The 15,425-nt window shown below is 40.9% G+C and overlaps 1 protein-coding gene across 2 annotated transcripts in view; it reads left to right on the top strand.

Moving 5' to 3' along the window:
• Positions 1 to 2,068: 2,068 nt before the first annotated feature.
• NEBL (nebulette) overlaps positions 2,069 to 15,425 on the top strand; it is a 249,113-nt gene continuing 235,756 nt past the window's right edge. The window contains exons 1-2 of one of the 2 annotated variants that reach the window (XM_064408432.1): positions 2,069 to 2,457; positions 3,527 to 3,621. In XM_064408432.1, the coding sequence (XP_064264502.1) occupies positions 2,389 to 2,457; positions 3,527 to 3,621 (164 nt within the window). In that variant the 5' untranslated portion in view covers positions 2,069 to 2,388. The remainder of the gene's footprint in view (positions 2,458 to 3,526; positions 3,622 to 15,425) is intronic. The other variant, XM_064408439.1, reaches the window with a different exon arrangement.

Consider the following 15,425-nt stretch of genomic DNA (forward strand, 5'->3'; position numbering starts at 1 on the left):
TTCCTTCAAAAATAAGGTGAGGGATTTCGTTGTAACATTGAGTGAGAGCAATATCCAAATGATTTTTGTCTGCATGAGAAGGCTCTACCTGGGATGTTAAGAATATGGAATTTCCAGGAATGAAGGCTCTGTCTCAAAGATTTCATACATGCTGATGCCTCTTGTAAACTGTGTGCCTCTAGTTATTTCCAATGGACTATGGAGTCTTTTCACATACAAGCCATTGGTAGAATCTAAGTTAGGAAAGAATTAAGTAATCTGAGAAAGTTTTTTTTGGTTTTTTTTTTTTTTTGTATAAGTAACATTAATTGCCTTCTATTTGAGATTAATTTAAATCAGTCTCCATCCCAGTCCCCAGTACAGACTTGCTGCTCCTCCATACTGTGTAGCTTTTGCAGAAATGGAGATTGCTTACCTATGTGTTGGGCCTAATTCAACTCAGATGGGATTTTAGGCAGATCCCCAAACAACAGTTCCCACAGAAAACACTGAGTAACCATGTATTCAAGTTTCCTTTATCAGCATACTCAGATGCCTAGTGTTAGAGTTCCTGAATAAAAGCCATTGTTCAGAGCCAGTCAGACTGCCCAAGAGCAAGTGTAAGGTAATCTGTGGAGCACAGAGGCAGCAAAGGATGAGAATCTCTGCACTGCCACTGCAGGGTGTTTGTGCACCTCTTTCTGTCTGGGAAATCTTAGACTGAGGCCAACTTGGATTTGAGGTATTTGTGAAAAATTATCATGCTATTGTCAATGAGGAACAGTGAGAAGACAAATCTTAAATCCCATATCAAAGGTAATTTAGTTAGCAACAATAAGAAAAAGATCTGCTTCAGGATTTTTGAGAACTGCAGGTTGCTAGCACTGGCTTTGAAGGGCACCAGCATGTAGATCACAGGAACAGAAATGGGGCTGGTCAGCACATTGTCTATTTGCTGCTGCAGGAGATAGCCACAGGAGACAACAAACATTTACAGGACTACCTGCAAATTTGCTTTCCCGTTGCTTGCAGCACAGCCAGCATCTCAACATTGAGTTTCATCGGGTGCCAGATGTTTCAGACTAGATGAGGCAGAGGCAGCTTTACAACTTCCATCATGTAATATTTAAAGCCTGATTAGGTGTTTCTCATTTAATCACATATATTATTAATTTCGACGAAATTACTGTTTCTCCCCGTGCCTTTAAACAGCCAGTGAATAAAAGTTGGGTTGCTAAGGCAGAATTATAGCCAACTATTCCAGTTGAGCTGACTGCATTCTGATTACTTAATAACACCCAAGTATGTGCAGAATTTGTCCTTGCTGTGAGCCACACAGAGTGTTGAACTACTGAAAAAAAAAAACCCCAAAACCTCAGAAAAGGCTGCGCTGCACTGGCTTAAGTGCTTTCCCCAGTGTGGTTTATATTCCAGGTAGTTGAAGAAGTCCTCAGCGAAGACAACCCGCATGAGTTCTGTCTGTACCGCTCCCCAGCGCTGCAGAGCAGGTCAGAATGACAGCCCAAAGCCTGCTCCGAGGAGCGTCATTTGCCGTCCCGGCTGCCATTCGGTCGCCCTGCGGGACCGCTGGTGAGACCCGGCGAGACCCGGCCCCGGCGAGGCTGCAGCGCCGCGCCCGCACACCCACGGGGCCGCGGGGCTGGGGAAGGCACAGGCGCTCCGCACCGCGGTGCCTGCGGGGCTGGGGAAGGCACAGGCGCTCCGCACCGCGGTGCCTGCGGGGCTGCGGGCGGCAGGCCGGGCCGCAGGTGCCCCGGGCGCACGGCCAGGCCTCGGGCCTCACCTCGGGGAGCTCCGAGCTCCCCGCGGCCCCGGCAGCGCCGTCGCTGCTCCTCCATCTCCATCATGTCCATGTCCATGTCCATCTCCCTCCCTCTCGCTGGGGCCGGCCCCGCCCCGGCGAGTCCCGCCAGGTGCGCGCAGAGGCGCAGCGGGCACCCCGCAGCCATCTCGCCCCGCTCGGGGCGGCTGCGGCGCGGGGCTCGCCCTCCCCTTCTGCCCTCCCCTCGCTGCGGGGTGGGCTTGGCTCGGCGTGCGGCTGCAGCGCGGGGCTCGGCGTGAGTCACGCAGCCCGCGGCGCGGCGAGCCGAGCGCGCAGGCACACGGGGGAGGCGGCGGGGGCGGGCGGCGAGCGGCGGGGGCGGCGGCGCCGGCTCCCCGCCCGCCCACTCGCACATGCTGCCGAGCCGCAGTCAGCTGGAGCGCCGCTTCCTCCACAGCCGCCGCCGATGACCTCCTCGCCCGCCCGCAGCCGCTGAGGACCCCCAGCGTCCCCGCCAGGGCAGGGGATGGTCGATCGGCCTCCCGCAGCCCCGTCCAGCGCAGCCCGCCGCACCGCAACCTCGGCCGCCGCCGCCCGCCGGAGCCGCGCCCCGGAGGAGCCGCAAAATGAACCCCCAGTGCGCCCGCTGTGGCAAAGTGGTCTATCCCACCGAGAAAGTCAACTGCCTGGACAAGGTGCTGGGGCGCGGGGGGGGGCCGGGGACGGCGCCTCCCGGGCGCGCCCGTCCCGCTCCCCGCGGCTCCGGCGGGGCGGGCGGGGCAGGGCCGGGGCAGCGGGGCGAGCCGGCAGGTGGCAAACGCAGCGTTCCGGGGCCGCCGCTGCGCCGCGTCCGCGCTGTCACCGCCGGCGGGGCAGCCCCGTGCCACCGCGCTGGGAGCGGGGCCGCGGCGGCCGGGGCGCCCTGCGGTGCCCGCCGGGAATGACGGTGCCCGCCGGGAATGACGGTGCCCGCCGGGAATGACGGTGCCCGCCGGGAATGACGGTGCCCGCCGGGAATGACGGTGCCCGCCGGGAATGACGGTGCCCGGCTCCCCGCGGCCCCCGAGGGATGAAGTTGCAGGCGGCCCTTTCCCGGCGGTAGCTGTCGGTGCCTCCCCGAGCTGGGGCGGCTGGCGCTGCCCCTGGCGCCATGGCCGGCTTGGCGCGGACGGGGCCGCGGTGGTGGCAGCCCCGTCCCGCGGGGGTGGCCCCGGTGGCACCGCGTAGAGCCCAGCGCGGTCGCTCCGTAAATAACAACAGTGAGGCTGCGAGAGATGCGCCAAATTACCGCCGTCCCCGGAAAGGCAAGGCGAGGCAGTAGAAGGCACAGGAGGAAAATGCCGTATTATGTGCTAAATTTAGTGTCTGTGCGGCGTACCTAAAAGCCAGCCGTCACATTAGTTGGTGATTGCATTCGCGTAGTATTGCATTCTGAGCAAGAGGCGTAGTTTTTTTTTTGTTTTAATTTATTTTTTTTTTTAACGAGGGAAACGTCAAACTCCTGCTTCAGTTATCTTTAAAGTTATCCTGGCAAGGTCAGCATGCAGGGGGCTTGGCATTCACCTTAGCTGAGAATTTACATTTCTGAGAGTGTTTCAGAAGTGGCTTTGGTTTCATGTGAAAATAATTATTTTGATTTAGTTAAGAGACCTATAATGCATGGCCAAATATTGACAAGTAATTGTGTTTTTATGTTCACCATACCCTAACACTGCTTTCAAAATATCACTACCATAATTAATTCTACTTTGCATTTATTTACAGTACTGGCATAAAGGATGTTTCCACTGTGAAGTTTGCAAAATGGCTCTTAACATGAATAACTACAAAGGATATGAAAAGAAACCTTATTGCAATGCGTAAGTATTGTAAATGTCAAGTCTTGCAGAAATGCACATGAAAAGAAAACCTGGCTGTGGATATTGTCAAATAGGTATTGTCGTGCTGTAAAAACTTAATCTAGAGAGAGCAGTGCAGTCTAGAGGAGTTCAGTATCTTTTCAGATGAGGTATTCTACTTGCATTGGTGTGATAGGAGATGAAACTATTTGATTATGATGTGATTAGGCAGTGTTTTCATATCAGATGTGAGGATACAGGCTTTTTTTCCTCCCAGAAAGTGTTGGATCTAGTACTGACTCCTGCTACATTCATTATTGGCAGTGCTGGGTTACAGTTGTCCATTGTGCAGCTCTCTATTCAGGGTTATGGACCTGATCAGCGTTTTGTAATAAGAAAACAAAGTGCTTCTCGGTTGTGTAGTTTACCAGAGACAATACCCTGTTAGAAATCATGACAGCCTGTTTTTAAAACTGTTAGTTTTTTCATATATATCATGTTTCTAAGCTAGGCATTTAGAAAATTTTTGCTTCTACTGCTTCGTGCTATTCTGTTAGATTTTGATTTAGAAAATGGATTAATTTTGGTTTGATTGTACTCTAGTATACTCCTCATGTTGCATTCAACTTTTAGATTTTATTGTTGTGGGGATTTTGAAGTATGCTTTGATATTTGGCTTGTAAATACTGCAGAAGAGCATTTGATACACTGAGAAAAAAAGTTGCTTATTGTTATTTGTACCATGCTTCTAAAATTTGCTAATTGCACTTCAGTCTGTTTTAATCTTTAGAAGCCATTATAATATGCTGTTTTAGAAGGATAGCTCTTAAGATTTTGGACTCAAATGTGTTCTGATATGTAACTTGTATATTGTTGTTATTTTCACTTTTATGTACTTAAAACGTGTTTTAAGAGACAGAGTTTTGAAGCTATGGACATGTTTTATTTTTCTTTAGAAATACTCTCCTGTACTTAAAATATTTGTTTGATGTTGAGATAGACAGTCTGTGGCTGGCCATAACAGAAAAGTTTAACAGCATATGGCCATTTCTTTCAGGCTAAAATTGAATCCAGTCAGTGTCTAAAATACAAATTATGTTATAAATGTGCTGTGCTGCCAAAACTTGAAACACCTGTTTCAGTGTGCACAGTTGTACTTGGATTGCTTTAGGAGCATATGGAGTTACATCTGTAACTTGCTGGCTTTCCTACAGTGCTCCACACAGTGTAGAGGGTGACATTAGACCTCTCCTAGCAGAGTGTGGTCTGTTGCCAGTGTCTCGGGCTGGGGAGAGCCGTGTAGGAAGGGAGCCATGCCCCAACAGGTGGAATGCCACAAGCTGAGACTCACCCCGAGTGTTGGCCCTGGGTGGGATCCTGCATGTGGTGCTGTTTGAGCTCAAGTACAGGCTTACATCCTTTACAGTAATTGTAACTCTGATAGGTGCCTTTTACCTATATTTTGGTGGTTAAATTTCAGTGATGATACTTTGGTTGCTTGATCTTTCTCATCTAATCAGATACGTACTTGTACTTAATAAGATTGTTCATTTATAAATTCTCCTCCATGCTGATACATGGGGGTTTCCAAGCTGTGCACATTTAACTTCTGTTGCAGGAGAGTTTTTCATATATGCAGTTATGGCTTGTGGTGTGTCCTTCTGTTGATGGATGAGGGGGAGTAAGGATGACGGATGGATCTGTTAGGTACCATTCAGGTGCTATTCTTCCTGGCAGTTGCTTTAAAATGAGCTTTGTGAGAGTGAGCCTTGAAAAAAATAATCTCTGCCTTTGAAATGTCTCTCAAACCTGATGTATGAAATGGCAAGCAGCAATGTAAAACTATTTAAAGAATGGGGGATTCTTTCCATTAAAAGAGAGAGACAAAATATAATGTGTAATCTCAATTTCTAGTAAACTTATTTTTGGTGGGGTTTTATGTCCCCCTTTTTAATGAGAATCTTTAATCATATAATGTAAATAATTTCAAGTGTTCTGTGGGACCATGAAGGGAAGACTAAGGTCTGCTTTGTGGTTTCAACAAACCTTAATATTCTTCAAAGGACAGTTAAGTTGTTTTTGCAAAACTGTGTTATGAAAATACAGTTGGTTTAATTTTTGAGAGAATCATTGCATCTCAAAAGTAACTAATTTGCAAGGCAGACACCATTGCAGTATTTCAAATTACGATGTGTCTTATTCTGTTTTTATTAGTAAGAATCAAATCCATTTTTATGTTAAATGCTGCTTGATCATAAAATCTGCAAAGAAAAGAATGTAAATTTACTCATACAAACACCTACAAACACTTGACAAAGAGTAATTACTACTAAACTGTTTATTGAGGCCATCCATTGATAAGACTGCAATTTGTAGATAAAAGTGAAGAAGCATGCATTAATCTGAATGGGAGAGGAATGCCATAAAGTTGTTCAACAGGTTTGGAAGCCATAGTTAGCTTTTCATAAGGACAAGTTGGAAAGCATGTATCTCTAGTAATATCTGTGTGTGCTTTGATAATTCACAGGTCAGATAAGTTTATTGAATATATTTTGACCTTCGGTCTTAAAATCGTCCATTCTTTTGTTTATTCAGGGGCTGAAATGAATGAATTTTGTTACTTTATTGGTAAAGATCAGAAAATATTTAATTGTAAAACATAATTGTTTTTGTGTTAATATAACAGAATGCTCATCTGTGATTGTTCCAACTATATATTTGGCTGAGAGAGTCAGGTCAGACATACTAACAGGAACTAGCAAACCACGAAGGATTATATTGCAAATATACTTTAGTTCAGTGACCATTAGAAGATGGCAGAAATATTTGTAAATGCAGGATCCTGCTTTCTTTAAAGGCAAGTTTTTTGCTGGACATGTTGCCACATTTCCATCTAAATGATTGTATACTTTCCTTGTGATAAAGAGACACTGATATTAAAAGTAATGACTGGGCCACTGACATAGCTTCTGCAAGTTGTAGATCTGTGCAAGATTTTACAGCAAGGTTAAAAGGAAAACTTTGTGTGTATGTGTACAGTATGGCTTTGAAAAGAATCATCTTTGGATAAAGGAATTTTGTCTCCTTTAAACCTTTCAGTTCTCTTACTTGTAGAGAAAAGCTTGAACAATTTTGTCCTCTCTTTTTTTATTATTTACATAATTAGTGAACTGTTTGAGTCAAGATAGTTACTTTGCTTGTTTGTGTAGTGCTTAAGGTATGGTGCTTTTATCTCAGCTGGGACCTCTGAGCAGTACAGTGCTGTAATAATAACTTAGAGTATTGTGTTTCTCACTTCACTTGCATTAACATTTCATCTGAAAGGCCTCATGCACAACACCTTGAGGCTTGTAGATGCACAGTGCATGGACACTGCTGGGTTTGTCTTAATGACTTTAGAGCCTTTTATTTGCAGTCTGATTTAGATATGCCATGTTTCTGGATTGCTGCCTGATTTGTGAAATAATGTTGATGAAACCCAGGGCTCAGACAGTTTTGCAGTTCAGCCAGGTGCTATTCATTGACTGAAGCAGCCATTCTTTGATGCAGATCTGAATCCCTATTCCACCTTAATATCTGCAGATAGATGTTATTAAATACTTGTTTAATATACTTGGAAATGTCAAGGAGAAAAGTTGATATTATTGTATTTTGCAAACTCAGAGCTGACCCTTTCCAGCTGCAAATAACCAAGATGATGCAAGGAAAGGAATGGCATTTTGGCAGCTTACCACTTGTGTTCTGAGGCTTGTTAAATGATTGAATCATGTAGGATGATTATAGGGTAACTTATTCTTATGGATGTTCATATAAATTCTCCTTTTGACAGATTCACTAGACCAAAACACAAGACTACTTTTTATGCAAAATGTAGAAGCTGAAATGCATATTTTTGGAATATGCTCTCTGCATTAGCTTTACCTGCTGATGCAGACAGACTTTCCTGTGTATGTGTGAACACATCCAACAGACGTACTTTTTAATTTCTGCAAACCTAGTAGCTTCAAGCTCCATAAATCTGATATACCCTCTTGCCAAAACAACCTCACTATTGCAATAAATTCTTCTGAAATACTGGGTATCTAAAATTTTGCTACTTGCTTGCACACAGGGTTGTTTCATTCAAGTTTTTATGTGTGACAGCCACCATATGGAATGGTTACATAACTTAAAATTTAAATTAACTGTCATCAGTCTTAGTGTGGATAATTGACATGAAGAAAAACTCATAATCGCTTTTATTTTTTTCTCCTAGATTTAATTTCTTTGTAACTGGTGCCAGTAGGAAATAGATAATTCAAATGCATTTGAAATATTGTGATGTTGTTAGAAGTACTACAGCTTCAATGTGCAAGTGCAGTCAAACCCTACATTTTAGGATACCCTAGGAGAGGGGTAAAAAATGTAAAAGTGATTTCATATCACCTTGGAAATGATAAGAACATGGTACAACTTTCTGGAGAGTCACATGGTCTGGAAAATGGAAGCAGTGGCTTTTAATCGGTGGATGAATGTGGTCATTAAGTGGAATCCATTGTCTTGAGAGGCAAACTTCTATATAGAACTTTGATTTTAGCTGTGAAACATGAGTGGTTTTTATTTCTTTTTTCTCTACCAGTGAGAAAATTTCAAGATGATGACTAGGAGTGTGATGATATTATCTTACTAAAAATAACAAGCATTATCTTAGTTTTCAGTATTGATTTCAGCAGGTGGTTATTTCACAATTTAAATATGTCAGGAATAAAGAAATTTATGTAAGAAGAAGAGAATAAGCCTGAAATCTGGTGGGGCAACTTCAAGGAGTTGCAGTAAAGAGAGTGCATAGAACAAACAGGCTTTTCAAATTCTTCATCTTACCTGGGAAAGGAACAACCCATAAACTCCCTTGCAAACCTTCCTAGAAAGCAAGGATTGTACTTTATCACTTTATTAGCTTTGTGTATTGAAGATTTTCGTGTTAAAATGTAATATTAAATGGGCAATGGAAATAACAGAATTGCTATAAAGACAGCTGGTAAGGGTCTCAGCTCAGAGCCAATTATATCTTTAAAGTCCATTACTTCTTGTTCAGCATCATATGAATATGAGCTCCAGTATTTGAAAACATTTGTCCCTCCTCAGCAATCTTTTCTTTAAACAAAATAGCTCTACCTCTATCCTCATCCTGATGGATTGTATTTTATATTAATTCTTGTTTCTTTACCTTGAATTATTTCCAAAGCATATATATCTCACTTCAGTGCCCAGTGAGACATTACCAGAGCTGGTACAACAATAAGAGTACTTGTACATAATTTTTCTCTTAAATCCCAGTACAGTCTTTTCCTTTTAATTTTCTTCTGTTGTAAAATCTGAACTATTGTTAAATTATATTTGGATTCTTGTAGGCTATGTTTTTATGCAGACTTGCAGCCTCAGCAGTGGTTATTATCCATTATCTGAGCAGTTAATTGTTCTTGGCTAAACACAATCTTCCACTTGGTTCTCATTGAGCTGAATCTTCTTTTTTTCCCTAGGCTGCTTCTCCAATTTGTCAAGTTCATTTTATATTCTAATTTTGTTCTCTAATGTGCTTACAGCCCCCTCCTATCAACCTGTCAACCCTCCCACTAGAAAGCCTGGAAGCACATCGCAAATTTAATAAGTATAATCTTTATTTCATCACCCAGATTGCTACCTGAAGGCCTGGAAGGGTATTGGGAGCAGTATGTACCACTGTGGTCTGATGCAGCCTTCCTTTCTGTAGTGAGCAGTGATCAATAAGAGAATTACTTTATCTTCTCTATCTATTCATGGAGTGCTAGATCAAGCACTGAGTTCTGTGTGAGAAAAAGTAAAATTGTGACATAGCATAATCATGGATATTTATGTAGACTCTGCTTAAATATAAGGGACAACTATAAATAGAAGAAACATACATTCTTGCTGCTCAGTTCTGTGTTATTCAGTATTTAGTCCAAATTACTATTGGTGGTACCCAATAATGTAAAGCTGAGCCTGTTTGCTAGAACAGTTGAAGGAGTTTCTTAGGCAAAATATATTTAAGTCTCTTAAAGGTGTTTGATGCATATATTTAAACTGTTCCAAGAAGGCACATAAGAACACTTTGTCAGAGTTGCTGAATAATGTGCATAAGGCAGATGGTGGTTAGTTGCAGAGGAATTACTGAAGAATAATCATCACTGACACTCAGATCTTAGGAAGAATTAGGCTGTTTTTTATTGCTATGACTGCATCTGAATAGTGGGATACAAACCTATTTCTTGGGCTCTGTTTCAACATGTTTAATCAGCCATGTCCTGATTTCACGTTTGGTCAAGACCTGCATCTACTAATTGCATGGTGGGCGTGCAGGGGGAGGACTCTGTCAGCTCCAGCAGGTCCCTTGGTTTTCAGTGTGGCAAGCTGTGGAGAGCACCATGGTGACCTAGAGCTTAGTGCAGCCAGCCTGCTTCCCTGCTGGTCCTAGTGGAGTAGAAAAACAACCCCAAGGGAGATGAATTGTTACCTTTTCTCTCAGAGCAGGTGAATTCTCACATTTCATTGAGCCAGTTCTGTCATGTCTACTTCCTGATGTGAGTATAGGGTCTGTGTTTGGAATTAATGTTTTAATATTTTACCTGTTGGTAAAATAATGTTGTTGCCCCTGTTGTTGCTCCAAAGTACACTTACAATTTAGTATTATTTAGGGTGTTGCTGGGACAAGTAAATAGAAAATACGCAGATGAATGTAATGCAATTAATTTTATTTGATTGCACTAAGCATAGACAACCTTGCTGTGTGGAATCCTGTTGCCTATTGATGTCTTGGCTCAAGTATATGTGTTTTTAATATCTATAATTATTGGCCATTGTAGATAGCAGATAATTTCTCCAAGGAAGAACATATGCATATCCTCAGCACTTTTAGTCATAAAATATACTAAATTTATTCTCAGGGGATTGTGATTATTGAGACAGTTTCAGTAAGAGGGTTTTTCTTTGCTTGCTAGTCTTTTAGCAACTGTTGATGCTTAAGATAATCTTCAGTTTTCTTACTGTTGCTTTCTGTACTCAGTCCTAAAGGTGATTGAAGTTAATTTCATTATATTTATTAAAATACTAAGGCAACAGAACAAGAACCATAGATTAAATTTTGTGATTCCACATAATTTGTTTATTTTCATTGCATGGCTTGAGTTTTGGAACCAGTTGTAACAAGCCTGTGAAATCTTGATGGAATGGTTTGATAACAGCTTTGTGGTTTAACTGTTTGGGCTTTAAAATGTTCTAAACCATAGAGATTCCCATCATATTTGCCAAAGAACTTAAGTGTTTTCACTTGGCTGAATTTGAAGTTCTGTGCTGCTCTGCTAATGTTGCTGTTGGTAGCAAATAAACCTGCTGTCCTGAAATGCTCTCTCTGCTTTATAAAGCTTGAAGAAAAATAAGTGTATGTTGCAATCTTTCATACAATTTTGAATTTTTTAGAGCTGGTGATTGCCAGTTGAGAAAGACAACATCATGTCAGTCAGCTCAGTGTCAAGCAGCATGTGTTGCTGTCTCCATGCAATGTCAGTGAAAGCTTACTGTAATTATCCAGACAATAAACTATCTTGGTTGAGTAGTCAATTACTTTTATTTTATTTTAATAATTTTGAATATTGTGGTGTGCTTATAGAAACTTGCTAAATTTAGGGATTGTAGAAGTTACACTTCAACTGCTATGTGATGTTGAAGTCCCTTGAAAAGGAGACAGTAGGGAAAGGGAAAAGTTTGCCCTAAGAGGAGGTGGGCAGAGTATTTGTTGAATAACTGATCTCTCGTTATAAGTGGCACCAGCCAGTTCATGCTGCCTTCAGTTATGCCATCTCATTCTGCAGCTTTTTGGAAAAAAAATAATTCTGCTTAATTTGCAGATCAATCAATTTCTTCTCTCTCTGCCTCCCTCTGTTTTCTGCTGTTGGAGTAGATGTTACATCTACTACTGGCCAAGCTATTTTCCCTTGCTTTCTTTTTATGTTGCCTCTCTAATTTTCATTTTTACTAGGAGCAAAAGTCTAGCTGATAAGTAGTGTAGAGTTTTTAGTCTCTTGTATTTCCTTCTCCCCATGTCTCCTATTTTCCTTCTCCAAAAGCTTCTGTTCTTGGTTGTGCTGCAGTTGTGTGGTGGTGACTAATCCCATCACATCTTAGTATGAGGAGGGCACAAAAATGTGCCATCAGTGTCACAATTGAGAGGAGACTACAGCAGCTTAAAAATTAAAAACTAATTGTAATTTAAGTATATATTGCAAAGGCTTTTCTGGGAAGTGCATAGTTACTCTTTAAAGAGAATTTCTAAAAAATGTAGAACTATATGGATACTGGACAAATTGCCTTTCATGCTTCACAGTTTCAAAAATTCACACTGTTTTTTCCCCTCTTAGGAGAGAAAATGTGTGGAGGTAGTCCATCATGTTCTTCCTCTCTAAATAGCAGGTTTTTTTTCATGCAGGTGTATTGGTGTAATGCCAATTTCACAGATTTAAAAATAAACTTGTGCTGCAATTTAATTCAGTTATATCTCAGGTATTTTTTTAAAACCTGGCAAACTAAGTGGTAATAGCTTTTTTTGTTTCATTCTGTTCCAGTTTTACTCTGGAAGATTTCAGTACTTGTAATGCAATTCTTTTTAACATGAGAAAACTGTATATAGAAATATTTAGGGAAAAATTTTAAAGAAAAAAAGATGCTGATTTCAGACTTAATTAAAATGCAAGTGGCTAAGTTTGTGAAGGGGAAAAGTGGCAAGAGGAAATAAATTGACTGAATAAAAAAGCATGGACTATTTCTGCTCAACAGTGTGGAGTGGCACACATTCAACACAGTAGGATGTTATGTTGCATAGTATTGGTTGTGTGTATCTGCAAATGCAGAAGGGAAGACATTTCTGACTGGATTTTCTCAGTCATATGAAAAGAAAAGGGACCAGTATGAGGATTTCTAGCAGCAGAAGTGCTCAATAAGTGTTTGATCAGGAAATGATTAACACTGTTAGAACTGGCAGCGTGCTTGGCGTGTTGCTGCTGTAAGGGAGGTGCCAATACATGTTTTAAAGAACCTGCCTGGAAATAGATATGTGGAAAAACAAAGCTTCTTAGGGGGCTTGGAGTTACAATTTTGCTGTAACATAGGAAGGTGTGAAGTAGTAGTATATTTTGAAGTAGTTGGTAGGAATTTGTCAGGTGATTAAAAAAGAGATGAAGCTTGTTAGAACAGTTATTAGCATCTTGTTCAAACACACTGTCATTAGCATGAAAGTGTTAGGAGTAATGGAGAAAGGTAAAACCAGACTGGAAGAAAAAAATGTAGCAAAATACATATTTAGAAGAATAATATTGTCTGAAATAAGACACCTCTAGTAATTTCCCCAGAATTTGTCTCACTTAATGGTGATGTCTGCTTACACTAGGGAAAAAGAAGGGGATGCATCCAGAGGAAACAAGGGTAGATGGGAAAGAGAAATAATTTATAGAAGTGTTGGTTGAACTTCTCAGTTTAGCAATAGCAAACTTACTGAGATGGTTGCACTTTTGAGTCTTGGATTAGGAATGGGCTGCTATCATCATGAATCCTGTCATGAGCTTTTGGATTATTTTGATCTGAAGATCAAAATGGAGATTAAACAGACATTTCCAGGTACCTCACTATTGATACTGCTTTGTGGCTTCTGTTATAGTTGTGTCAGAGATGTTGGAAATCCATATTAACAAGAATGAAAGAAGTTGGAAGGATAAAAAGGAAGACCAAGTAGATGAGTTTGGACTGAGTTAATGGTCTGTCTACTCCATGCCATGCTTCACCACACAGTCAGATCTCAGTTCTTGCAGAATATTTGGTCAGTCAGAGTCCCTTTAATTCTATCATTATTTTAATGATAAATGGATATTCAGAATAGGAGGTACTGTTATATGAAATGTCATCAGGTTTACTGCCACTGCAGGCACTGATGACTTCATCCAGCTTTGAGAAACATGCAGTGAAGTGATTGCTGTGAAGTTAGGAATTAATGGGAAATATCGTGACAATTGGGAAAAAAAAATCTCAGTTTTATGCTCCCTGAAAAATATTTCTGTACACTGAGCTAGGCTACTAAATAGTGCCCCTAGAAAGATGAAAATCTTGAGGAGAAACTACAAAGTGCAGTGAGAGTCATGTGAAAATGAAAACAGTGTGTGCTTAGTTTTTTTGGTAGTCTAATTCAGCAAGGGTAGATTGTAAACATGCTTTTCTTTTTTCCATTGAGATGAAGATGCATATTCTGAGCAGTGATAATTTAGATTGGTGCTATTGATATTATACATTTATTAATTATGAGAAATTTAGCATAACCAAAGATTTATTTTTGGACTTTGTCTTGAAATGTAAGAGATCTACAAGGAGATTTGATTCTATAGACTACTCAGCTGCTTCAGTACCTATGGATATTTTTGTAAAACTTGAAAAATGTAGCCCTATTTATAAATAATTGTTTTCTCCACTAGTTACTTCAGGAGGTCTGGAAAGACATTCTAAAGACTGAATACAATCTGGTCAGGCTGTGTATTTATTCCTGTGATAAAGAGCTTTCAGGATGACTCCTGTCTTTGTGAAGCTGAGACTTGAAAGAGCAGCATTCAATTTCTTTTACTGATTAAGTGCTTAACTTTCATGACCATTCTACTGCTGCTGTTTCAAGCCTCATTTGGGTCAGCAGCAGGAATGTCTCTTACTGCCCAAAAGGCATTGACAGATTGTGTCTCTTATGCAGAATAATACTGCATATGTAATATATTAAAAGGAAAATTTAAGCTTGTTAGGCTGGGTGTTGATGAGAAGGAGATTGTAATGGGCTTTTAGAAGTTGAAGGAAACAGGGTAAAAATGATTACTTTTCTCTAATTACTTATTTCAGCTTGAGGAAAATGACAGCTCCCCATTTTTTGTAGCCTCCATGCTGTCAGTTTTGTTCTGAGGGGACATAGGCTCTGGCAGAATTAGTGTGGTGAGCAAAAGCAGGCCGCTTTTGTTTTCTTTTGCCATTTTTCTTCGTGCATTGGCAAAGCCACCTGGCTGATTGGTGTCAGATCTCTCCAGCAGGTTTCTCACCTCCACTGCAAGCCTCAGGTGTGTCAGTAATTCTGCATCTGATGTGCTGTGGGCACTGCCCCTGGTGTGGGACAGGTTTGTCTCCCTTGTTGCTCTGTGTGCACACAATTTGGGTGTGCTGTGTAAATGTTTAAGGCTCTCTTTGAGGTGGATCCTCAGACTGCTGCCAAGGCAGTACTTCACAGCTGGGATAACAGGTAACTAGCACATACAGTTAATAGTAACTATAACAGCTTATACCAAAGAAATTGGAACTGGGTGTTCAGGAACAGACTTATAACAGATCTTTAAAGCTGACAGTCTAGTAGATTAATGTTTCAGAGTAAAAATTATTACTAATTAATTTTATGCCTGCTAATTTTTTTTCCCCAATGGATCAATTTCTTACTAGGAGATGTTTTGCATGAATTTGCCAGTTTGAACAATTTTTTTCCTCCTGTAAGAATCTATATGTTATCTTTGTTGGTTTTGTAGTAGTAGAATGCTTTCAGGGACAAAGTATTTAGTTTTGTCTGTTAAGCTTATTTTGCTCATGTGTATTTTGCCAAAACAGCTACTATGTAATTAATACAGACAATATTTCAATATTTCCATATATTAATTTTATTATAGTTGTATTTTACATTTAGTGATATGATGCCAATTTGCAAATAAGAACCTATGAATGTGGAAACAGATAAAATACATTGTTTTTATGAGCATGGAGTTGTAATA

This window comes from Passer domesticus, chromosome 1, assembly GCF_036417665.1.
Source record: "Passer domesticus isolate bPasDom1 chromosome 1, bPasDom1.hap1, whole genome shotgun sequence".
NCBI classification, from domain to species: domain Eukaryota; kingdom Metazoa; phylum Chordata; class Aves; order Passeriformes; family Passeridae; genus Passer; species Passer domesticus.